This window comes from Anas acuta, chromosome 26, assembly GCF_963932015.1.
Source record: "Anas acuta chromosome 26, bAnaAcu1.1, whole genome shotgun sequence".
Classification (NCBI taxonomy): domain Eukaryota; kingdom Metazoa; phylum Chordata; class Aves; order Anseriformes; family Anatidae; genus Anas; species Anas acuta.
In genome coordinates this window covers 1,415,316-1,440,058 of record NC_089004.1, presented here as the reverse complement: position 1 = coordinate 1,440,058, position 24,743 = coordinate 1,415,316, and the positions used below count along the sequence as shown (strand labels likewise).

Sequence of the window (24,743 nt, the reverse complement as noted above, 5' to 3'; positions counted from 1 at the left end):
TTAAACTATTTTCACAATTGCAGAAGAACGGTATCAAACAAGACCCTGTTGGTATCTTTCTTGAATCTGAACAGATATAAATGTAGTAAAGGTTTTCAACATCTGACAAGATTCTTACAGCTATCTTTTAGTTCCACGAGATAAGAAGTACTATCAGACTCAGACTGACCTTGTGTAGATTTAATTATTTAATCTTAGTGATTGAATAAAGTTATACTGTAGAAAAATGAACTCCCCCAACAAGTTACAAGGTGCACTTACTCTGCCTCAGCTTGTACTTGTTTTTATGAGAGCTCACCAGAGTTCTGCTGCTGTTTGTAGCAGATGCCTAACCATGTTTTTCAGAAATCAGAAAGGGGAAGAAAGACATCTGATGTAAGAGGATTCCAGTGCAAACAGTTCGTACGCTACCATCACAGTGGGGGGGTTGAAACTTTATGATCTTTCATGTCCCTTCCAACCCAAGCTGTTGTACGAATCTGGGACTACACCCTTTTCCAGTGGCATAACAGGACAGAAAATCCTCACTTTAGACATCTAAACTTTTGCTCCTGAGAGCTGCACTTACATTTCCTTGTTTGACAAGATGAGAGATCCTTCTTTTTTGGCCAGGAAATAAGGTAGTTAAATTATCTTCTGTTTTTTCTTCACTTACTTCCTCTTTCGACAGCTGGAAAACAAAACAACAAGCTTCCAAAATTGAACAGACTCGAAGATCCCTCCCAAAAAGAGCTGAAAAGCCTCCTTTTGGACTAACAGAAAGACCTTGCAGGTGGCAGGTGAAAACAACACGTGGTCAGCTGCTGAACTACAGAAATAAGACTTGTTTGGAAGCCCGGAGCCGCCAGTGAAGCCAAGGAACAGCAGCACCACCGCTCCCACCCGGGCAGCCGGCCGTGAGCTGGGCAGCTCTGGCACCACGCAGCACAGCCCCTGCCTGCCCCGGAGACGGGAGCTCCCTTCCCTGCCAGCCGCTCACACCTCACCTTTCACGGCATGCTTAAAATCCAGGATGTTTTGTTGCCTAGTTTTGGGGGTGGCTTTTTTTTTTTTTTTTTTGGAAGAACTGAGCTGACTCATTTTCCCGTGGCACAGCGTGCTCCCGGAGCAGGTCCTGAAAGTGTGCCCAACACCAAACCACCCTGCCCTCACGCCACGTTTAGGGGAACCCTTCTCTGCAGTTTTATCTGTGGCCATATCCACAGAACGACTGCGGTGACAAATGCCCAGGTGATAGGTCTGAACAGCCAGAAACCCAGGAGGACGTCAGAGCACCTCTCTAGCTAAAGCAGCTTCTGAGCTAACGTCTCCGGCTTATTCCCAGGGGAGAAGAGAAAGAACAAATGAAAAACAAACTTTAACATCTTCTTTGGATTTGACTGGGCTGTTCATTTATATAAACACACTTCACGGGTTTATTTCTCAAAACTCGAGCTGCTCTCCCCCCAATCTCGCTTTCAGTTTTCCAGTGCAGCCTCTGGGGAGGCTCTGAGCCCAGGCAAGGCCGGCAGCCCTCCAAAAATCGGGGACAGAGCCGAGGGTGGCTTTGGGATGAGCTCAGGCACCTCAGCAGAGCTGTGCTCGTCACCACGAGGGCATCCTGCAGGACTCACGCTGAATCACTCAGCTCTCGAGGAACTTGCTAGGCCTGTCAGTTCGGTCGCATCCCGAACAACCTCACAAAGTTATCCTGCCAAGTGGAAAAGTACCACGCTGCTCGTAGGGACCTTCCCTCCAGACCCAGCACGTGGCTGAGACCAGACCACAGGGGCTCCAGCTACAAATGATTCAGGAAACAAAACCAAATCCCCAAATCCCCAGTGACCGGTGCCCCCCTCCCAAAAAGCAGCAGGGAAGCAGGTAACCACTGGCAAGCACCCCCCAAAAAGCACCTCCCCACTGCAGCGCGTGTTCCTCCCCTCCAGAAAAGCACGAAATTAATTAAACTTTGGTGCAGGAATATAGGGAAACAGGCGTGGAAAGGCTGCTTGAAATGGGAAACGCAGGTGGCTGCTGACAGCTGGGCATTGCCACCAGATGCCCGGAATAACTGCTCGAAGAGTACCGCAGCCCCCGGGTCGGTGCTTTCTGAATCCAGCCCATTTCGAGTCTTCTCACATTTGGAAAGCCCTAAATGAATAACTGTTTCCCCTCTATAGATGGCGTGCCCTTAAAATATTCTCGCTTAAGTTGGGCAATTTGAAGAAACAAATCCAAAAATAAAGCTCTCTCTCCTAGCTGAGAATTACCCTGAACTGAAAAAGAAGAGCAGCTGAATTTTAAACAAGCAAAATCGAATAATGCTGATAGCTCGGAAGAAAATTGTTATACTGAGAACTGCTTTATACTAAGGCACTTCGTATTAGTGTAAAAAAGGTCTTTAGGAGTCAGCAGGACAGAAGAAGCTTGAGTGCTCCAGCTTCTCCCCTCCCCACGCCGCAGATCCCAGCTCACTTCATCCTCCACAGCCGGAGTCGTGGCTGGGAGAATTTTGTTCACGGCCACTTCACCCACCCAGCTACCAAAAGCCTCAAAACCAGCAAGCTTCTGATGTCGTTTTCAGAGAGAATAAAACTCAATAAACAAACCCACTGGGAGAAAGAGGTTTTCAACCACGCAGTCGTGTGGCTCCTGCTGCAGTCTCCCTGCCCCTCTTCCAGATCAATGACCCCAAAGGGAACCTCGCTGGGTTTGAAGGGCTCTGAACTGGAACTCACTGGAAGCCCCGGTGGAGTCCCAGTACCCCCACTATCTTTTGGATGCGGGACAGATGCAACTGAAGCTGCTGAGCCATTCCTTGTCACTTGGAAGCACTCGTCCTTCTGTGCCCCGTGTCCCCCAGCATGTCCCCTGGCTTTGCCAGCTGTCCCCATTGAGCCTCCCAGGGGACACAGCTGGCTCAGCCACCTCGGTACCTGCGGGCTGCGGGCAGATGTGCCAGCTGATAACACTTGAAACACATCTGGGCTGTTTGCTCAACAGAGCCAAATTTGTCACTTTTCTTTTTTTAAAGCTCTTTTCACTCCAACTCCACGAACACCTGCTGTGCGTGCAAGCACAACCAGAAAACCTGGGCTCAACAGCAAGTCCCAGCCCTGCCCGTGCCCCCCCAGGACGGAGACTTTGCTCTTGCTGCCCGGCTGAACTCGGATGTCAGAAGATGAAGGATGAGTTTTGTCTGCTCCTACTTCCATCTCTCTGAGCCTGGCCGAGGGTCGCTGCCAGCAGCTGCTTTCCAGCCTTTTTTACTTGCTCAGTCCTGTTTTAAACCTTGGCAAGTGAGGGCTCCCCATCCTCTGGGGACCACCTCACAACAACAGAAACCTTTAGGTAAAGGCTGTATTTTTACCTCCTTCCAAAACCCCCTTCTACCTTTTGAAGCAGTTTTAAAGCTAATTTCTTACTTACAGCCCCTGTGAGGCACCCAGAGATCCCGACACAGTAACTGCAGCATGCGTTTAGAGCAGGGAGCAGCGGTTTGGGGAGCCTGAAGCCCAAAACTTCTTCTCCAGCCAGCCACAGATCTTAGGCCAAATGGAGACAGAAGTACCTGACAACCCTGAAAGGTAAAGGCCTTCCACACAAAGGGCAGTTGAATCCTTACATTTCCCAATGGCCTTCAATCCAGCAGGTAAATTCAGGTGCAAGTTCTTCAAAGCATTCACTCAGGACAAGGATGAGATTCATCCAACATATGGAATCTCCCTCCGTAGCCCTCTTCAGCTACTTGAAATAAGCCACACCACTGAACTAAATCAGAATCCTCTCCCATATAGATCTGAGACAACCAACTCAAACAAGCATTACCTGCTTCCCCAGCCTCCCCTTGTCTTCAGTTTTCACATCCGTAGATTCATTAAAAATCCTGAGACACTCTTCCATTGGGTCTGACTCTAAGTCCAAGTCTTTCTCAAGGACGGAATAATCGATGTCATCGGATGTTGAGGAAGAAGATGACGACTTTGACAATTTAGACCGCTTCACTTTCTTTGTCCCTTCATTTTCACTCTGAGAGCTTGAACCACAGTCATCACCATCCGAATCTGAGCTCACGTCAGGTAAAGTGGATGGCATCGGTTTGCCTTTGTCATCATCGTCCCCACTCTCATCTCCAAACAGGTCAACGTGACTCAGGCTCTGCTGCTTCCGACTCTTCTTCGGCTCTCCTTTTTCTGCAGAGCTGACCTTTTCTTTCTTTCGTTCCAGTGCTGGGGTCTTGGTCCCTTTGTCTTTGTTTTTACGACCAGAGGTTTCCTTACCATTTTTCACATCGGCCGTTTTCAGTTTGGAATCTTTCTTGCTGCTGCCCAGCTTTTCCGTGCTAGAGCCTTTGGTGACACCCTCACTCTTGCTTTTCCCTGAACTACTGCTGCCAGACTTGGATTTGTCTTTCTTAAGCCCATCCACTTTTTCTGACTTCTGTTTTTCAGGTTTCTTTAAATTCCCATCACTTTTCACTTTGACGCTTTTATCTTTGCAGTTTTTCTCCTCGTTCTTTGTTTTTAATTTTTCTTCCTTCTTGAGTATTTTGTCTTTTTCCATATTTTTACTTTTCTCTTTCTTACCAACCTCGCTGAGGCTAGGCACTTTACTAACATCTGATTTCCTCCTCTTTGTTTTGTCTTTCAAGTCTTTGTTTTTATTTTCAGTTTCCTGGTCATTCTTTCCAGAACACGATTTCACTGCTTTTGCATTCTTGTCTGATAAGTTTTTGGCAAGGTTTTTCTGTGAACCTGAAAGGTCCTCCATGCCATACTGTGCTGCCATTTCTTTGCTATCCTGAGAAGCAAAGTCGTCCAGTCTGGTGCTCCGCTCTTTGCTGGAGATTCCATCGTTTGATTCACTTTCAGAACCAGCTTTTGACTGTGAACTAACAGAAGTTGGCTTATATTCTGCATCAGCCTCATCTTCAGAGGAGGAGAACCTGGCATAGACTTCATATTCATCAGGTATTTCACAGAGCTTCTTTCTTGAAGGAGAGTAAGACTCCTCATAACTAGGGACTCTACCTCTTTTAGACCCCTTTGACTCCTTTGTTGTAGCTTTGCTCAGAAGCCTGGCTGAGTAGTTTGAAAGTGGGTCATATTCCAAGTCTGTAGAAGGCTTAGAGTCATCGATCACGTATTTATTGTTAGTGACAGTGCTACTGTATTTTTTACTCTGTGCTACAGCCTTCGGAACATATTCCAGTGAGCTACCTTTAGATCGCGCAGTATCCAAAGTATATTTACTTGACTGGCTAGCAGCAGCGAGAGGAGTAGGATTGTAGTCTGGGTTATTATTAAAGTTGTAGCTACCTGGATTATACTCTAAGGAGGTAAATGAATCATTTTGTGTCACAGCAGCTGACACAGGTGCTTTGGAAATGAGCGAGGAGGCCTCTGAAGCACTGAGCTCCTTTGTCGTTTCCAACAGCTCCTCATACTTTTTCTGTTCTCTCTCAACTTCGTTTTTGACTGCCTCGATGGCCTTGTTGACCAGCTCCAGCTCCAGAATGCCAGGTGGCATGTCTGTAACGTCTGCCAGAGCATCATCCTCCGCCTCCAGCGAGTGCCTCGGAAGCTCTGGGTTGTAGGGATCATAGCCCCGTTCTGTAAAAGAGAAGGGAAAAATAACTTATCTAAACTGCTGGCAGTAAAACTTTCTCTGCAGTAAATTTTGAAAAGGTCTTTTCTATGGTTTACTCTCATCAAAACCCAATACTGACAGACAATGCAGAGAGCCGTGCTCTCCCCACTACACAATACACATTTGATAGTGAAAGCCACCAGTGACATTCCCCAGCCAGTGGCAGGTACATGGCTAGAAGAGGTTTCCCAAACTTCCTGGGCCTTAAGGACTACAGATCTGTTAACAAAGTGCTGTTATTACTCATGGAAAAGCTCTGTAAGTGAAATATTCTTTGGGGCATTAAAGGATAATCACTGTATTAGGACCAAGAGGAGCCGAGTATGCGCAGAATTATCTGCTTAATTCAATGAAGTGAGCAAAGAAGGACAGAGGATTCCAGTACGAGAACTGGGGATTAGGTTCTCATTTATCGATGGCAATGCCCAAAGCCCACTGAAAAGCCTCCAATATTCCTCGAAGCTCAGCATTTCTCACAGCAGCAGCAGGAAAACGAGTCTTACTCGGACCGACAAATCAAGTGCTGATACAAAGAAAAAAAAATGCAGGTACAGAGGGGACCCCAGAACTCAACGGCAAAGAGCCACCACCGAGATGTGCAGGTTAAACACTCCCATTTCCCTTTTCACACCAGCCCTTAGGCATTCTGCCCACCCAGGCTCTTCCAGGACTGCAAGCCGCGGGTACCAGAGCACACAGCAGCTCCGCAGTCACCGCTCAGCACCAGGCCTGCCACGCACCTGCTGTTTTCTCTTTTACTGACGAGCAGAGAAGAGCTGCTGAGAAAGGATCCACCCCTCGGTGTTCTGGTGTCCCCTGCGAGCTTGTTTATCGGAGTGGCAGTGCCTCTGCCTTCAAAGGAAGTGCGGCAGAACCCAGCAGGTCAGAAACTCCCCGCACAGCTTCACGAGTTCCCAATGCCTGGAGAGCAAATTGCATTCCCCTTCTTCTCCCCATCTCTTTTTCCCCTTGCCATTCTCTCCTTGCTCTCATGATTTTGCTGCCCTCCGCTCCCCTCCTGCAGCCCTGAGCCCCCGTGCGGGGTGGCTAACCCCACACCGAACATCGCAACCCCTTGCAAGAAAGCTGAGCTGTCAGCTGGGACAGCGCTGCACCGGGGCACACATTTCCATAGCAATTAGGTGATCAGCAAGCAACCACCACGGGGTATTAGAGTGGTATTAGCAGCAGCTCTCACAGGAATTCCCAATTACCACTTGATTCAGGAATATGGCACAGGCTGCTTACCCCTGTGCATATCTAAGAAACAAAGAAAAGCTCTACATCATGAGTCTCACAAAACCCTGACGGTCATCTGAAATACTTGATGCTTTATAGTGAAAGCAAAGTGCATTTCAGAAGGAAAACAGAAGAGCTTGCTCGTGTTCAGAAAGCTAGGGCTCTGCAGGATGAAACACATTCTCTTCGCATGTGGCTGGCTCAGCAAGGACAGCAAAATAAAATAATAATAATACCACAACAGGAATTGGGGTGTGCACCAGGCATCTAGTTTCATCTCTGCTATGGGCTAAAAATTGGGCTGCAGTATGTCCTATTGACATAGCACGGGTTTATGGCTTACAATCAACAATAAAACACAAAATGCAGACTACCCCATGGCAAGAAACTCTAAAAGCTAAAGCTGTCACCCTAAACTAGCAGCCGCAGCTACCTCTGCTCTGGCTGATTAAGGACTATGGAGAAAGCACAGAAGAAAATGCTGAAGAGGAGGCTCCCCTGAAGCCCCAGAGGCCAGGACACGCTCTGGCCCTCCCAACCCCAGCTCCACAGCAGAGCTTTCAGCAAGCAACAGCCTGAAAATGCTAAAACAACCCATCCATGGGATGACTTACACCTGGAGGGTCTGTTAAAGCTCGTCCTGCAACGTTCTTCTTGACGAGGAGATGGAAGCAGCTCACAGGTATAAATGCTCTCTGTGCTCCACCACGCTGTCCCAAACTTTCCCACCTACCTTTCCAACTCGTGGTGAAAAGGAAGGGCTGGAGCATCTCATGTCAATGTGCAGAGCAACTGGAATCTGCCTGCCACAGGACAGGCAGGGAAGTAACTTCACCTGGAAGGAACCCAGCAGTGAAGTTGTCTGCATTTAGCCAGTTATTGGCAGCTACCTACTGCTTTTTGACTTTGAACAGTTTGCAACACCAGTTTTATCACAGTGCCTGAGTGTTACTATTCCAGGACACTGTGTTCCTTGCTAGAAAGACAGTAGTAAAACTGGCTCACCAACATGAATATGTAAAAGAACCGAACAATAAACAGCGTGATAAAAGATAGGAAAAAACCCTCTCAGGTCTAACAGGGGTGAGAGAATTTCTTGCAACAGTCAGAATGAACAGTGTTTACAGGAGTTGTTTCTACCACTCTCACAAGTTTTTCCTGATTTATTTTTTTGACAGCTCAGCTCCCTTTGGCAGTATAAAAAAAAAAAAAAAAGAGAGAGAGAGAGAGAGAGAGAGAGAGAGAGAACAGTAGAGACCAGGTTAAAATAAAGGCTCTGGTTTCATAAAATACTTTCTACCCCCTTGGGTTTGCAAAGGTTTTTTTGCAAGCCAATTAGCTCCTGGTTGAGCAGGGACTGGGCAAACACCCCAGGTTGTGATCACCTTCCACATGACAGCCAGAGCTGGGCTCAGGACCAGGAAGGTGGGAAAAAGGAGCAAGGCAGTGTATTTGTGTAACCACCCACTGCAAAGTGCTTTACAACCAAGACACAAAGAGGATTCCCAAAGCCCAGTCCTCACAGGCACCGTGGACTGAACTCTTCCTTTCCTCCTGGCTCCGTTGTGCAGGGATCTGAAACCACCACCTCCACCTGCTCTGCGGAGGAGGAGCTGCTCCCTGCTGTCCCCATTGCAACGCCCTGCACAAATCCCCAGGAACACACTCACTGCCTGGGGAGAGAGGGAGGGACAAGGTGGCAACCCTGAACATCTCCGGGGATGGATGACACACGGCAGGCAGAGCAATACCCAGAGCCTGCTGAGAAGAAACCATGAAGAAACACGGACAAGAAAAAAACAGGAACAAAAGTAGGTGCAAACAGCATCGTCATCGAGGCAAGTATATGTAAACAGAACATCAGAGTAATTAGGTATAAATATTAGCTTTGTCAGCTAAATATCAGCTGACGAAGAACTGGGAGCCCTCCAGACCCCCACTTCATTTCCCACCAGCTGTGGAGCAGCGCAGTGACGTCTGGAGGAAGCTCTGACCCCTCGCTCAGGGTGGGGACCTGAAGTTTAGTGAAAGAGTTGTTAGAGGAGCAACAGAGAGCCTGGTAATTTGTTCAGTGTTAAGTATTTGGTGCCCTGTAAACAAAGGTGAGATCGCAGTCTGGATCTAACGATTTGCTCACCAAAAAAAAAAAAAAAAAACCTACTCTATGAACAGCATTTTCTCCACACAGAAAGCAAAAATTGTTTTAAATATGTCAGAATACAGAGAAAGCCAAAGCCAATCTGACTCTGGTGAGAGGGAAGCACGCCCAGCAGAACGGCTCGGTACATAAATGAGAATAAACACCAGCAGCACAGCTGCATCCCTGCCAGGAACTCCCCCAACCAAACTAGAGGTCAGCTGCAATTGCTTTCCTGCCGTACCCCGACATACATCAGGATCCGTCCCTACATCGGGTTTTCCAAACAAACTGGCTGATTCTGTCATTCATCTAGGGTATAAAACTCACCCCTTGTCTTTCAGTGGAACAACCAGGTGTAAAAACACATTACAAACTCCGAGAATGCCAGCGGGCTTTGAGATACCGTCATGAAAGAGCTCTTTTGTAGGTGTGGAGGAGGCCTGATGGATTACCCCAGCCACGCTGATCAAAGGCTACCTTTGCCATGAAAGCCACTTGTGTAAGCGGGGCCCCACAGCACTAATCAGGACCGGCACCTTTGGCCACGATGCATTTGCAGATAATGTGGAAACGCACGCAGAAGGAAATTCTGTACGGATGGAAAGCCACACAGACACACAGGCAGGTCCCCAGAGTCAGAGGGATTAAAAACGCTATCTGAAATCAGGCCACCTTTTCAGATGCTTAATTACACTCCTGGGAAGCCGGGAGAGGAAAGGGCTGCGGGGAGGGCTGAGCCCCGTGCCGTGCAGGCAGGCACCCCCGCACACACAGCCCTTCCCACAGCCCGGGTGCACAACTCAGAGGAGTTTTCACCGGGTTTTGCATTTGTTGCTTTCCGTTCCGAACACTAATATGAAGGTCCACATGGTCACAGTAAGGAAAATTACTAAAAATTGAACTCTGTTGTTCTTGCTGTTCCGATACACGCGATGCCTGCTGCAGAGAAATGAGTAAGTGAGAAGCACTTTGCAAAACGACTTTTTGGAGGATGTAGAACTGAGAGTCTGCGCTCTCCTGAGAGTCACGAGATAATGAGCCTTGCGATGACAACTCCTTGTAGGACTGGGAGCTGAACTGTGATCGGGACACTCTAAAATGCAAACTATTTTAATAAATTAATGTACCTCAGAAATATGGAATAGTCCCTCTGAGACACAGGAAGGTGAAGTTAACATCAACACTATAAAAACCAAGTTATTACGAATTTACATAGCACCTCGGGGAACAATTTATTTAAACCAGACGACAGCTTTAGAAGACACCGAAACGAATCGCATTAAAATCACCTGGTTTGGCAAAGACTACGCAGAAGCATAAAAAAAGATCCTTCTGAAAACCCAAGGCCGCTTGTTTCCCCAGATACGTTTGTTTTGGTGCTAGAAAACGAGGCCTCTGTTCTGAGGCAGGGGGGTTCTTACAAACCTCCTCCAGGCCAGCGACTCCTTGCTGTGCCCCGGCCCTTCTGGGCTTTGCAGCCCGTGAAGGCAGCAAACAAAGGCTGGCATTACAGGGAGAACGGGAGGCATCCAGTACAAGGTCACCTGTTTGATGCGAAAACTTATCTTACAGTGAATCTTTCTGCAGAAAAATACATTTGTTTTTTTTTGTTTTTTTAAACCAAGCACCCTGGCAGAGCGCATATTTCAGATGCTTTAAATACATAAGAGCCCGAAAGTACAACGTGTGCCAGTCACCGCAAGCCTGCAGGTTTGGGGAGAGGAGCGAAGCTCGGCACGCACGTGGGCCGCGGACAACAACGCCTTCCCTCCGGACACATCACCAGCCGGAGCTGCTGAGCAGCAGCAGCTGCTGCTAAACGAAACAGAGATGAAAATTAGAAGCGTTCACATCGATGGCAATCCCGACCTCAAAACGGACAAACTGGCACAGGCCAGACAGCAAACACTGCCCATCGCCCATCTCCCTGAGTCACTGGGAGCTGGCGACAAGAGGTGCATTCAACAGGAGATGGGGAAGGTGGAAACTGTTGGGAGACCTCCTTGGAAAAAAAAAAAAATTATTTTAATGTTGTCTGAACAGCCTTGTTAGCTTAACAGCTTGCCTGTGTTTACCGTGCCGGTACTTAGCAAACGGCCAACCTCTGCGATTGCAGAAAAATTATCACCGTTGGAAAATTATTTAAAGCTTTTCATCCTCAGCCTCACAGAAAAGACAGCAGTTTCACAAGAACAAAACGTTTCAAAAGAGCTTTGCCAGCAGGCCGAGCTTTTGCTATTCTTCGCTATTAAGCGGTGCAAAAGAAATGGCAGTTTTTTGGCGCAGACCTCATTTGCAAGTACCCATAGCAAATTTTCAACAATTAACAATATCCAACTACTTGGAAATAATTAACGTTGAGATTTAAAATAGCACATTTCAAACAAGTATTCGGAGTAAACGGGCTAGGAGGGCAGGTGAGAGGAACTAAGAGAAATTTTTATTCCTCTTTCAACATAAACGCGGTCCTAATGATTTCTCACGCCTTCTCTCTAAATGTTAGCTTTAATTATTAACATTAAATAATACAAATGTAGGTAACTTTGTACCAGTCTAAGGAGAGCAGGGTAGGAGAGGTTTTATTGTCAGTCCAGTCAAAACTGGCCTCTCCCCGTGCGCCCCACTCCCTGCGTGTTCCTCCGTACGAGGGATCCGATGCCAGAGCTACAAACATCTTATGAACCCAAGCGATCATTTCTTCGGTAGAAAAAAAGGAAGCAAACACAAGAAAAGAAAGTCTTAGATTAGCAAGGCCGAAAAAAGGTTGAACAGTCATCCATCACGCTGTGGTATTTTTAAATCAGCTCGTGACAAAGCCCGGGGATGGTTTCACCAGGTGGTGCCAGCCTCCGAAGGGCCGTCTCGGCGTGCCGAGCTGGCCGGAGGTCCCGCGACCAGCACCGGGATGGGGTGGCTCATGCCAGGGGGTCGAGAGCAGCTGGGGACGATGGTCCCGGCACACGCAGCAGCACGCTGCTGAGCGGAGAGGAGGCGCAGCGCGGCCGTGTCAAAGCCCAGCCGGTGGCGCTCGCTGCGGTGGCGCGCTTGCACCGGGAGGGACACAGCGGGGCACGGCAGCGCGCACAGCATCTCACAAGGCAGGATGCAGCTCCTGCTTTCATTCAAGAAAATGCGACTGTGCAGAGATTTGCCTCCAGTGCAGCAGAATATGGCACCAGGAAGGTCCTCACGCCTACTGCGGGTGATGCTGCAGCCTCCTGACAGCCTCGCCAGCAGTCCCGGAGGAAGTCTGGGACCTCCACTGCTTGCCCCGGTGACGGCAGCTAACTCTAGGATGCAGAAGCCAGAACAGGATGCTCTGGCCCGTGCAAAAACCATCACTCAGCCCGTGCAAAAGCGATCGCTCACTCTCCTCACTGCCACAGTAGTTTACAGTGCCATCCGCTCGGGTGCTACAACAGGCAAAGAGCACCAGAGGCACGTTGGTATCTGTGCTAAATGGAACATTTTCCAAAGGGGAAACAGCACGCCAGCACGTTTCTCCCCTAGCCTCGGACAGAACTCAAAAAATAAGCGGTGTGTTACCAGGGCTGGCACCCGAAGTATCGCGATTGTTCCCCAGGCTGCACCCGACCGGCGGCGCGGCACCACGCGGGCTCGAAGGCGTCTCGCTGCTTTAAAACTGATGGGACACAAATCTGGACGGTGTTCGGGTTCCTTGGAGAACTTTCCATTCCCCTTCTCATTTTAGCTTTAAAGTTAGTTCTCAATATGCAAGAAAACTTGAAATTCTATTTGGAAAATAAAAAACTAACAGACTTCTTCTGTTTCCGATAAAGAGACAGACTGGAAAATATTTCCACCTCTCTTGTACAAGCACAAGGTACAAATAAGCATCTGCTTCACAATTTCAACAGCAGAGCAACTCTCCTTTCAAAGAATGAAGAGAAAAAGAAATTCCTCCAAGTATTCTGGTGGCCAGCATGGTCACAAGCAGTAATTCTACCCCTGACCCTCCACTCCCTCCATTTTCCAGCCTTTCTCTGACTTGCTCAAGATAAGTTATCGTCTCAGCACCTGTCTAACTTCTTTAACTATTTCAAGGGAAGAACTCCAATTTAAGAGAAAAAAAAACAAAACAAAACAAAACAAAAACTATTTCAATACAGTCACAACTGGACGCTTTGAAAAACAAAGTTAAAAAATAAAGAAAAAAAAACTTTTAGGCTATACAACATTTAAAAGCTTCAGCTGTGACCTACAAAGAGCTAACACCAAAATATAAACTGGTTTTCAAACCCGTCCAGCTTTAGTTACCTCAAAAGCCTAAATTAAAACTCTGCAGCTCCTTTACGACGCCGACACCTGTGGCTCCCCGGGCTCTTTTAGCCAACACACTCCCTGGCTCTCAGCACGAATCCTCTCTCAATACAAAGGCGAGCTCTCACCGGGAAACTAAAATCCTCCTGCAAGCAAACCTGCCAGAGCAGGGCTGAGTTTTTGCATAGTCTGTAGATTTTAAACACAAGCACAACGCCGAGGACCGAGGTCTCATGTTAAATGAATGGCTGACAGGGGAAGCCTCTCTGGAGAAGTCTCCTCTCCGGCAGGTGCTTCACATCCTGCAACCCACACAAAACCCAAGTTCACTTCCCAGGATGTCCAAAACTTCAAAGAATTACCTGAGCTCCCCGCGGTTAATAGGTATTGCAGATATTTGTTCATGCTGTACTCGAGGCTTTGAATATCTGCTTGGCACAGCTGAGGCTCCGGCACAGGCTTATGGCACACCACGCTGACCATGTGCTGACACAGCACTTTCTGGGCTGCAGAGATAATTAGGGCAGGACTTCCCACCCCAAAGTCCCGCCTTCACCCTCATTTACTCCAAAGTCAGATTGGTTTTTACTCGAGTTTCTGCAGGGGCTTTTTGACTCTTTCTTTCTTTCCTAGTACTGTGACTGTCACCCTGGGGACTTCGTGGCATCTCCTTTCTCCCCCCCTCCTACCGTACAAGTCGCTTTTTACTCCATTTAAGCAAGGCAAGGTGGCAAGCAGGGTGCTTTCCCAAGCTGCCGGCTTGGGGTAGTGCTGAGCAGCCCCACAGGGCCACCCCGAGCCCAACACCACCCCCGTGCTCCCAGTGGGGAAGGAGCTGTGGGGCAGGGAGCCTGGCGCGGCTCCTCGCTGCGTGCCGGGCTGTGCCCAGCGCTGCTGCCTCTCCGGGTGCCGGTACATCCCAGCCGCTTCGCCCACCACGGGGCTCCCACGGAGAGGTTTGGGAGATCCGGGATTTAGAATCTGGCTTTGTGCTTCTCCGGCGCTAAGGCAGCACCGCAGCACTTGACTCGAGGAATGAAACCAGAGGAAGTGTTTAAATGTCAAGGAAGGTATTTCACGCTGCAGAAAGAAATCCTTCAGGACTTCCTGCCAGCGCGCAGAGGGGAGCCCGGGGAGTTTGCAAACCCCGGTGCCTCCGGGAGGCCCCTGCACCTTTATCGTTCACCATCCTTCTGGTTTTGTGAGGCCGCTGCACCTCCAGCATTCACCACCCTTCTGGTTCTGCTCCCACCTCCCCGCTGCTGCTTTCCACGCTGGAGAGGGGAAGAGCTGAGCACAGCTCACGGCCAAGGGGACGCCGCTGAGCAGCTCTGCCCCCTGTACCTGCCCTTCCAAGCCAGCAGCACTGCCCCACAAAAACCCCACACAAAATCGCAGCACGCAGAGCAGCTGTGCCTGCCCCCAAAGTTAACCTGCCCCAAGCACAGTTCAGTAAATTACAAGAGATCTCCCGCTGCTGGAAGGTCGTTGCTCTGATTTACATGAGAAGACCCATCCTGACCTCAAGTGGGTTTTTTCTTCTTCATTTCAGAACTCTTAGAAAACACGCACCAGCAACGATTTGGTAATTACTGTCCTAAACGTAACCGAGGAAAAACCTTAGCGAGGTCCCCACACAACCCGCAAGGGCGCACCCGGCCCTGAACCACACGACCTCTCCCCTGAAATACCGAACGCTGTCGGCAGCTTTCCCCACTTCTGCTCCTTCCATTTCCCTTTTAGCAAACGTACCAACAGCAGCGCTTTCCTACAAGAAGCTGACCTCGCACAGCAACCACAGGAAGGAAAACACGTTACAGACTTGTCCTTCACGCGGCACCAACCTGCACGGCGCGATACGTGGCACAGGGGCACTCACAGGGCACAGAGGCTGCTCCCACCCAGCAGCGCTGGGGTCATCACGCAGCCCCACATGGCGCTGAACAAGGCTCCTGACACCTGGAGACTCTTCTACGGCCTCGGTCCTACAGCGACGCGTGGGCTGAGGATGGTTAAAGTCAGGTTTTAAAGCTTACAGAGCCACTTTAGGTTTTATCAAGCATCATTTTGCACAGCACTTTGCACAGAAGCCATGGCCACCCCGTACAGTTGTATTTTTTGGCTGAAGGGAGAGCTGCAGTGTCTCACTGGGCCCTTGCTGCACCGGTGGCAGGACCAACAGAACCCAGGAGACGAGCCCAAGGGCTTTGCAGCACCTGACAGGAACCAGACGGCGTTGGTACAGCACCTCGCTTGGGGGCTGGGTGGCACAAATCACCCGGAGGGGAAAAGCTCTGTAGGACAATGCCACAGAAACCTGCCCGGACACCTTTCTAAGGTGCCATCCAGAGCTGATCTGCAGAGCTTTGCCCGTCTGGACAGCAAATCTGCACAAAGAAAGCTTTGGGCCATAGGGGAGGGCTGCCATGTGCTCGTCACCACGCGCTGCTCGAGGCTCAAGTGCTCCAAGGCAGGGTGCTGAAAGCCTCGCTCCCCCCCCACCAGGATCAGAGCAAAGAGGAACTGGCACCTCCAGACCCAGCTGCTGCTTTCTGCTCTGTGCTCAGAACGCATCCGCCTCTCAAGCATCTCCTGACAGCTACTTCCAAAGCCACCAAACCAGAGCTGGGTTTCCTTCGGGTGTTTGTGAAGAGATGCATTCTGCTTCTTTCATGTCTTTCGGCATACTCAGGACCTAGACTTTAAAGACAGACCCATTTTTCTCCTCCACAGCTCTTGAAGAGACGCTTTTAGGACTGCAGGCAGTTCTCCCCTCCTACTTAGGCAGCACGCTTTCAAGGCACTTCACACACATTCAATAATCTTTTCATCCCGCTCTGAAGCAGGTGGGTTTCTGTCATTTGGTAGATGGAAAAAGCACTTCAGCCAAGTCAGGATTAGAGTTTACAACCCCCGGGTTCCCAGCCCCGCACAGGCTCATGTCCCATCTCTCAGCCCACCACCAGCACCATGGAAATACCACGGCGCTGAGGCCTCAGCTCCCAGCCGGTACTGCATTTCCACGAGCCTCGGGGAGCCACAGCCACCTGCAACAAAGACACGGGAACACACATCACATGAAGCACTCACACAGCTCAAAGCCCTGCTCAGCCGTGCCCCGTGCACCACTCTCATCGCACCGCTGCCCTCCTCACCTGCCAAGTTTGCATTTACCGAGCTGCTTTTGGAGGGGAAGGAAAGTGAACACCTGCCCCATGCAAACAGCAGCACAAAGGGGGGCAGCGAGCTCCGTCCCCACTGGAGATGGTCCCCACCAGGCACGGAGGCCTCTTCACTGGCTCTCTCTGTGGGACCACAAGAGCACTGCAGAAGAAACGAGGATCACCTACTGCCAACACCACGCTCCTCAGGAAGTCTGCAACAGCAACAAGGAGGTGGGGGACAGCGCTGCACCCCACTAATTCCTCTCCTCCCCTCCTCTCCGCTCCCCCCAGCACACGTCCCCATCCTCCTCCACCACAGCCGATCCCCCCCCCAGTTTTCAAAAGCAACTTCAAAGCCCCAGAAGTCCTACTAGGAGTTTTGGGGTTGTTGCCAGTCCTAAGGTGATCCTCAAACATCAAAGTGAGCACCAGCCTCGAATCAATATGCTTCGCAGGCCGGTTCTTTAGATGTTCTCTTTTTTTTTTTTTTTTCTAGGCTCTATCCCAGAAAACACAGATCTACACTGGAACTCTTGGTGCAGGAACCACCTGTTTGGCAAAAAAATAATAATAAAAAAAAGTTTTTAAAGCTCATGTATTAAGCATCGCAATTAAATAGGTCAAAAACGCCTGTTATGGGGCTGCTTTAAAACCAGACAGGCAGCTTTGCTGACCAGGAGCAACTTGTGCTGGATGGAGAGCCTGTTTGCAAGAAGATGGTTGCCTGCTTGCAGCTACACGACTGCACCCTCTAGTGTAAGTCTCCAGCACATCCTTCCAGGCTCGTGGCTTCAGCAGGAAGGGCAGGAGCACATCTGAAGCCATCAGATGAAGCTAAGCCTCGGCACTGCTTAAAAATAACAGCAAAAGCATCCTCTGCTCCCACAGACACTCAGCACCTTACACAGCACCCTTCTAAAGGTCAGCGCTCTGCAGCGGGTTCCTCGCTTATTTTCCATTTCTCAATCTAAATTAACACAAAAAAAGACCGAAGTCCAGCTCTAGGTGGAGGCAGAACGTGCAGGGCCGTGGCTGTGACAGCCGCGCAGAGATGTCAAGGGGCTGGGGACGAGGCAGAGCAGGCGCCAAGCAGCAGACACTTCACCTGAGAAAACCAAACCACTACAGCTTTTATTTTTCAAAAAGCTGAAGCTTCTCTAAGAGCTGTAACACAACCAACAAACCTCTCTCCCTCCCTAAAACACGGACTTCTCCTGGCTCACCAACGCAGCCGAGCCAGGCCCAGCGGGAGCGGGACCGGGATCACTTCTACCAGCAGCTCCGCTCCCACTCTGCTCTCACGTGAACGCTTTCGACCATCATCAGAAGCTGCACAAACTTTCCAGGTGCCCTGAGAGGTTTTGCTAGACACCAACCTTTGCTTCCCCATTTCGTAAGCAAAAACTTGAAGCTACTCAAAAAGCAAAACCAGCACCAGGTTTATTTACTACAGCAGCAGCTGTTTCAGGTGGGAGCCCAACACGGGCAAACCTTGCTCTCACACTGACGGTCTGCAGATGTTTAAAGGCACTGAAAGGTAACTGAAATATTAAGCACACCTAAAGGGCCCCACAGAGCTTTGCAAATTCAACAGAGCACTGAAAGAGGCAGGAGTTTTTGGTTTTATAACAGTGTATGTGTCTGACTGTGCCTGCTTTGAACATGCTTATTTATTTTAAATTTGACAACGGTTGTGGTAAGACGAGCTGGTGATCAGGGGACACACAGAATTAGTAATTTCTCAAGTTTACAAATAAGCCAACGTAAAGCAAGCATAATTAAAAAATAAATAAATAAGCTGTGCTTTATTTTGACAACTTTGGCCTGAGGTCATTAGACCACACACACGAGCATGTATGGCCTAGCAGAATAACAGCTTGACCAAGAAGAAAGCGAGCAGCAGCCTTCTGGGGGAAGAACGAAGGCTTTCCTCTGCCAGTACAATAAGCAGCCCAGCAAATAATGACTAAGTAAAATGACGAGAGCTGCTGGAAGAACCGAGCAGAACAGCAGCGATCTTTCCCGTAGCCAAGCTTCTTTTTGAGAGCTGGCGTTGCTCCACGCCTCGCTGAAGTCCTGCTGGGGCTTCCCACAGCCCCACCGGCAGGACCAGCAGCTGCTGGCACGGCTCCTGCATCACCTCCAGGCCCACGGACAGCACGGCAGGTCAGAAGGCCGCCCCGACAGCTCACAGCTCCCTGCTGTGTGAGTTTGGCTGCCTGGGGGCACAGGGAAAGGGCTGAGCACAGAGCTGTCCTCCAGCAGCCTGGCGACAGGAGGAGGCTGTCCTGGGGCGATCGGTTATTGCAGGAAGCTGCTCCCCACCGCCCGTGGGTCGGGAGGTGCCTGCAGGATCCTGCTGGTGACCAGGGGATGGTTTGGGTTGGAAGGGATCCTCGATGATCACGGCTTTCTCCAGAGCAGGGGGCTCAGAATCACAGCAAGGCTGAGGCTGGAGGGGGGCCTCTGAGGATCAGCCAGGCCAGAGCACCCAGAGCACGTCACGCAGGACGGCACCCAGGTGGGGTTTGGCTATCTCCAGAGCAGGAGCCTCCAGCACAGCCGCTCTGGGCAGCCTGTCCCAGCTCTCTGTCCCCCTCCCATGCTTCAGTTTGTGCCCGCTGCCAACCGTCCTGTCACCGGGCACAACCCGCAGAGCCCGGCTCCATCCTCCTGCACCCTCCCATACACATGGAGGGGATCGAAGCCCTGGGCTCGCCCTCTCCAAGGATCACGGGATCATTACGGTTGGAAAAGGTCCCCAACAGCACCTGCTCCAACCCCCGCGCCGTGTCCCCAAGCACCAGGCCCAGCCCCTCCTCGAGCACCCCCAGTGCCGGTGACCCCAGCAGCTCCCCGGGCTGTGTCCCCGCTCCCAGCCGGGCCCCCCTCGGGGCCGTTCCCTCTGCTGCGGGCAGAGCCCGGCCCCAGCTCCCCACAGCCCCCAGGGAGCGGGGGGGGCCCCCTGAGCCTGCTCCATCCCCAGCCCCCCCCCAGCTCCCTCACCACAGGGCCCGTGCGGAGCCCCCCCCAACCCCCCCCCCCCCACCTCACCTCACGAGACCCCCCCCAACCCCCGGTTTCTCTCCGCACACCGAGCGGCCCCAGGGGCTCCCCCTCCCCCCGGGGCGCCGCAGTTTTGTGGCCGGGAGCCCCGGGGAGGCCCCGGGCCGGCAGAAGGGAGGCGGGGAGGGGGCCGGGGCCGTACCTGCGCCGTGGCCCAACGCGGTGGTGGCGGCGGCCGCACCGGGGGCTCCGCAGCGCGCCGCCACCGGGGGGTGTCGGAAATGGCAGTAGGGCCGGCGGCAGGGGGGGCCCCCGGCCGGCCCCGACCCCCCGGAGCCGAGGAAGGGGCAGTCGATGCCGCGGAAGTAGCCGCTGGAGCGCAGCATGGCGGCACCGGGCGGCTCCGGGCGGCTCCGGGCGGCTCCGGGCCCCGCGCTCCCGCCTCAGCGCCCCGGGCCCGCCGCCATCTTGGGAGCGCCGCGGCCCGGCCCGCGAGGTCCCCCCCGCGAAGCCGCTGCCAGCACCGGGCTGCCCGCGGCGCGCCTGAGCGGGAGGGGACGGGAAATGGCGGGCGGGGCCCCGGCGGGAAAAGGGGCGGGGGGAAAATGGCGGCCGGGCCGCGTGAGGCGGGGAGGGAGCGGGAGGGCTGGGGCCGTCCGCTGAGGGGCCGTGGGGGTCTGCGGCTCCCTCAGGACGGGAGCGGGGCGCTGCTCGCTGGGGACAGCGGCAGGGCGAGGACGGGGAAGGGCTCGGAACCCAAAGGTGCTCGGGCACGGAGCTGCTGCAGCTCAGGGAGCGCTGGGACGCGGCTCGGTGCGGTTCTGGGGTGGTCCTTTGGGGTCCCAGGGGTTGTGCCCGGGGATCCCGGCTCCCCGCAGCCCCCAAAACGGCCTCGGCTTTGAGGTGTTGGAGGAGGGAGCCTGCCCACATCCCGCCCTGTGACTGCGAGGCCGGGCAGGGACAACAGCAAGAAGCGAAGCAAGAAACGAAGGGATTTCCAGGAGAAATCCCACCAGGTGCAGGCAGGAGCCACGGTTCAGAGACGAGGGATGAGCCAGGAAAGCCTCGTCCCACGTGAAAGCGAGGATAGGAGACAGGGTGGAAAGTACTGGGGAGGTGCAGGGAGCCAGCTGGATGGCTGGAGAAAGGTCCTCAGCTGGTGGGAGGAGGAATTCGTGGCCCTAAGGATGGACAAATGAAGGATGACAGAATTCATGTTTCATAGGCATCTTAAAGAAACAAAAAAACTTTTATTTTCAACGATCCTTCCTGTATGTTATCCCCCCGCCACCCCCTCCAGTATCCCAGCGGAGCAAACCCAGCTGCTGAAGGTGAGGGAGGAACCCACCTCCTGCTGCTGCCCAAAGCACGGGGAGAACTGAGCAAGAGACCCGTGCCCCAGCACTGCCAGGGCTTTGGAAAACCTGAATGATCAACGAAAAGCATCGCTAAAGCTCCTCCCAGCAGAAGGAAGCACACGTGCACCACCGCATACCTCATTCCCTTTCAGACTCTTCAGTTATAGTCAAAAAACGCAGGGTTGAGATTTTCCAAAAGTTTAACACAGATGGTTCATTTAGAAAATGATTTCTGCCCCCCAAACCTGGTTATTTTTGGCAGCAAGGAATCCTTTCTGGTAATCCCCATCCCTCGCTGCTGGAGCAAGTGGCACCCATTAGGAAAAGTCACACAAGCACATGTGGGCTGAGGGCTCCTCTCAGCGCTGCTTCAGACAAACACAACAACTGCATAGACATATTTTTTAAACCAGGAGGGTGGAAACACCGGGGGATAGCAGCTTGCCTCGGGCAGAAACATGCCACCAACACAAAGTGCTTTACGAGGTACCAGGCAGTGCTCACACCAAGCATCCCCACGCACACTCCTGCCAGCCAGCTCTCTGCCTCCCACGAGCACTAAAAAAGAAAGCTGTTCTTCCCCCCCTCAAAAAAAAGACAGCATTTTTATTTTTATGAGAAAGGAATTTATTTTATATAACATCAGCTCTAATAGAGAAGACCATACAGGAACATCGCATATGCAGACACACTGAATAATGTTGTTTCCCTGCCTTATAATTATTGCCCCAAGTTTACTCAACTCAGAAGCTGACAAAATAATATAAATTACTATAAGGTAAACCATTTCTGCCTGGACCTGCAAGATCCCATGTGGAAAAACAAACCCAAATCAATTCAGGCTGTCTCTTCTCTCACTTGTGTACGTGATGGTGCTGGCTCAGCTCCTCTGAGTGTGCAGATGCTGAAGTTGGACCAGGTACAGGGAAACGGGCACTCGCCTTCAGGGCAGAGGGAGAGGGGGGCAAGCACCTTTTGGGGGGGCTCAGCACCCCAGAAGAGTTCCTCCAACGCTGCTGAGGGATTTCCAGATCAACTACTGGGTTCCCAAGAGTGACCCCATCTCCCCCCCAGTGCTCCCGCCTCCTCACAAATACCCTGATTTGATTTAATTTAAATAAGGAACAGGGCTGGGACAGACATACCTATGTGTGTGCCAGCTTTTAAACTGAAAGCCTTGCTGCAAAACTAGAAGTACTGGCTTAAAAATGACACGGGAAGGGGTTTCACACCTTTTCACTACCCTTTTTCTCAAGGAAGGTTGCTGCTTGCATTTTCCCCATCCCATTTCAACCCTCTTTTTAAAACCTTTTTTCAAACCTCTTTTAAAAACTGCAAAGCTGCGAGCCTCGAGCCCTGTAAGACATGCCCTGCAGAGGAAAAAGCTGCCAGAAAGCCATCCCTGGCCCTCCAAATCCCCCCTTTTCTATTTTCCTGGCTTGGCCCAGAGGATTTGCAGAGGAGGCCAAGGCACCGGGCAGCCTCCACAACCACCCCACCTCCAGGGAAAAGACATGGGGTGCACGGGGTGCCCACAAATGCCTCAGCACCCACTGGGATGGGAAGAGGGAACCTGGGTGCCAGAGCTGCACCCTCCAATTTGGGCTGCCCAAACTCAGTCCCAGGTTTCCATCCCGTTACAAAGCCTGGGCTGCCCCGTTGTGGGGACGGCGCGGGGTCAGCCCTGCCAGTGGGGTCTCGGGATGAGCCTCCCCATGCCACCGGGGCCGGGTCCTCCCCCGGAACCCAGTCCCAAACCTCTGCCACACTCAGCCCCGCAGCATGGGGCTGGACCACGGGTGCCAGCACCCAAAACACCTCCTGCAAGGAGAGGGTCTCTGGGGCCCCAGCAGGCAGTTGGTCCCCCATTTCCCCCGTATTTCCCACCCAAAATAATCTCACTTTCAGGAGCAGAGTGAATTTTATGAAGTTTTTAAGGGAAAAAGACCAAAAAAGTATCAAACAGGAATCTTCGTATTTTGGTCACTGAATGCTTCTCGTGTTGCAGATCTCCATTTGTCGCACGTTACTGCGTGTCACCACCAACATGGAACTGCCAGGGCAGGTTTTGTTTCTGCTCCACATCGCAAGTTTGTCACCTTTTCTCCACATCCACATGGAAAATTTCCTGTTGTCCCAACACAGGCCCTGACACCCAGTGAAATGTGCCACCAAAGACTTTATAAAGTTTAAAAAATAAAAATAAAAAAGAAGAAGAAGAAAATAATAATAAAAAAATAAAAGGCGATTTCTCAGAGCTGCTAAAACTTCTTCCTGCAGGGTCGTCTCTTCGCAGGGACCAGCTTTTCGGTGTGTGGGGCGATGCCTGTTCTGTCCCCCCCATCCTGGCACCCCCCGCCCTGCATCCCCCCAACCCCAGGGGTGCTCCAGCCCCCCAAGGACGCCCCCAGCCCTACAGGAGCTGCTCCAGCCCCCAGGGTGCTCCCAGCCCCGCCGGCTCCCTGGTCCCGCATGCACCGTGTCCAGGCATCGTCGCGGCAGGGCTGTGGCAGCCCGTGGGCCTCCCTTCACCGTCCCAGCCTCCAGGCATCGCTCAGGCATAGGATGACAAAGGGAAGCTCACAGGGGGCGAGGGGCCGCCGGCCCCGCAATCCTCCGGGGATGGGACGCGCTCCTGCAGAGGGAGGAGAGAAGTGAGCTGGGAGGGGAGGACAGCGGGCAGGAGCCTGGGGGAGCCGATGGATCCCCAAACCCACGGCCATGGGAAGCGGCAACCAGCCCATGGCCAGTGCCAGCCAACGGCCCCAGCGCTGCTTCTGCCCGGGGGGGCGGTTTGGGGTGCGGGCAGGGGGACACGCGCATGGGCAGCGCCGTGTGCCGGGGGTGTAACCTCAGTGTGTGGGTGTGCATGGAGGGGGTGAGGAGTGAGCCCCTGAAAAAGGCAGCGTGGGGACTGTGTGTGTGTGTGTGTGTGTGTGTGTGTGCCCCCGGGGGTGTGCGTGCCGCTGTGCTCCCCTGCCTGTGCACACCCGGATGCCTGTGCACACGTCTGCAGGCACACAGAGCACACACGGGAGTGTGCCAAGCTGTGCGGGTACCCCCGTGGGTGCACACCCGCAGAGGCCCAGCCCAGGCACAACCCGCCACAGGGAGACCCCAGGGACCCCCCGGACCCCACCCCCCCCCCCACAGCGTGGGCTGTGATTGCCCCAGCTGCACCCCGAGGTCCCTCCTGCCCAGGACACGGTGCTGCCACCGCCACTGCCTCTCCCCAGGGCCGGTCTCCGCTCCAGGATGCTCGCAGCAGCGCTGCTGCCCCGGGGCAGGTGGGCCCTGCTCCCCCAGAGCCACCGCTGTCCCCATCCCCTGCTGTCCCCACCAGCCCCCAGTTCGCTGCCCACTCACCTGGTGGGGCAGAGCCAGGCGCTGCTGCCAGAGCATTGTGTCCTCTCCTCTCCTCGTCCTTCCCTTCCCTTTCCCCTTCCCTCCATCTTAGCCGGCGCCGCGCAGAGCCCCTCGCCCCGGCTTCCCTGCTCCAACGCCCTCCTGAGTCCCCAGCCCCAGCGCAGATGGGACCCTTCCCCGCTGCCCTTTTATACCGTCTTTGTTCATATGACAAGCACGTGAAAAACCAGAGCAGAGCTTGGAAAAAAGCTCCTTAAGACGCTTGAATTCAGTTTCCTGGATCCCATGACTGAGCTCGGGCTGTGAGCGGGGTCTCATGACTGTGGCACACAGGCCCCGGCCATCAAAAGGCTCCTTTATGTCCCAAAAGACTTAAACCCCTCTTGGCCGGTCACTCAGCGAGCCACAGGTCCTCCGTGCCCAGCCTGGGCCGCAGCCCCATCGGCACCGGCATCGTGCCCCTGCCAGGGGTGCCCCAGCGGGACCGTCCTTGTCCCCCGAGGAGCTCTGAGGTATCCGGGGTGTCCCCTCCCACAGCCACTGCACACACAGGTACAGACA

At 52.5% G+C, this 24,743-nt stretch overlaps 1 protein-coding gene across 2 annotated transcripts in view; it reads right to left on the bottom strand.

Annotated features, from left to right (window-relative positions):
* The window catches only part of REXO1 (RNA exonuclease 1 homolog), a 41,842-nt gene extending 21,840 nt beyond the window's left edge, over positions 1–20,002 (bottom strand). Inside the window, exons 1-3 of one of the 2 annotated variants that reach the window (XM_068661375.1) lie at positions 19,661–20,002; positions 3,808–5,591; positions 569–670 (exon numbers count right to left, since the gene is read on the bottom strand). In XM_068661375.1, the coding sequence (XP_068517476.1) occupies positions 569–670; positions 3,808–5,591; positions 19,661–19,844 (2,070 nt within the window). In that variant the 5' untranslated portion in view covers positions 19,845–20,002. The remainder of the gene's footprint in view (positions 1–568; positions 671–3,807; positions 5,592–19,660) is intronic. The other variant, XM_068661374.1, reaches the window with a different exon arrangement.
* Between the last annotated feature and the right edge of the window lie 4,741 nt (positions 20,003–24,743).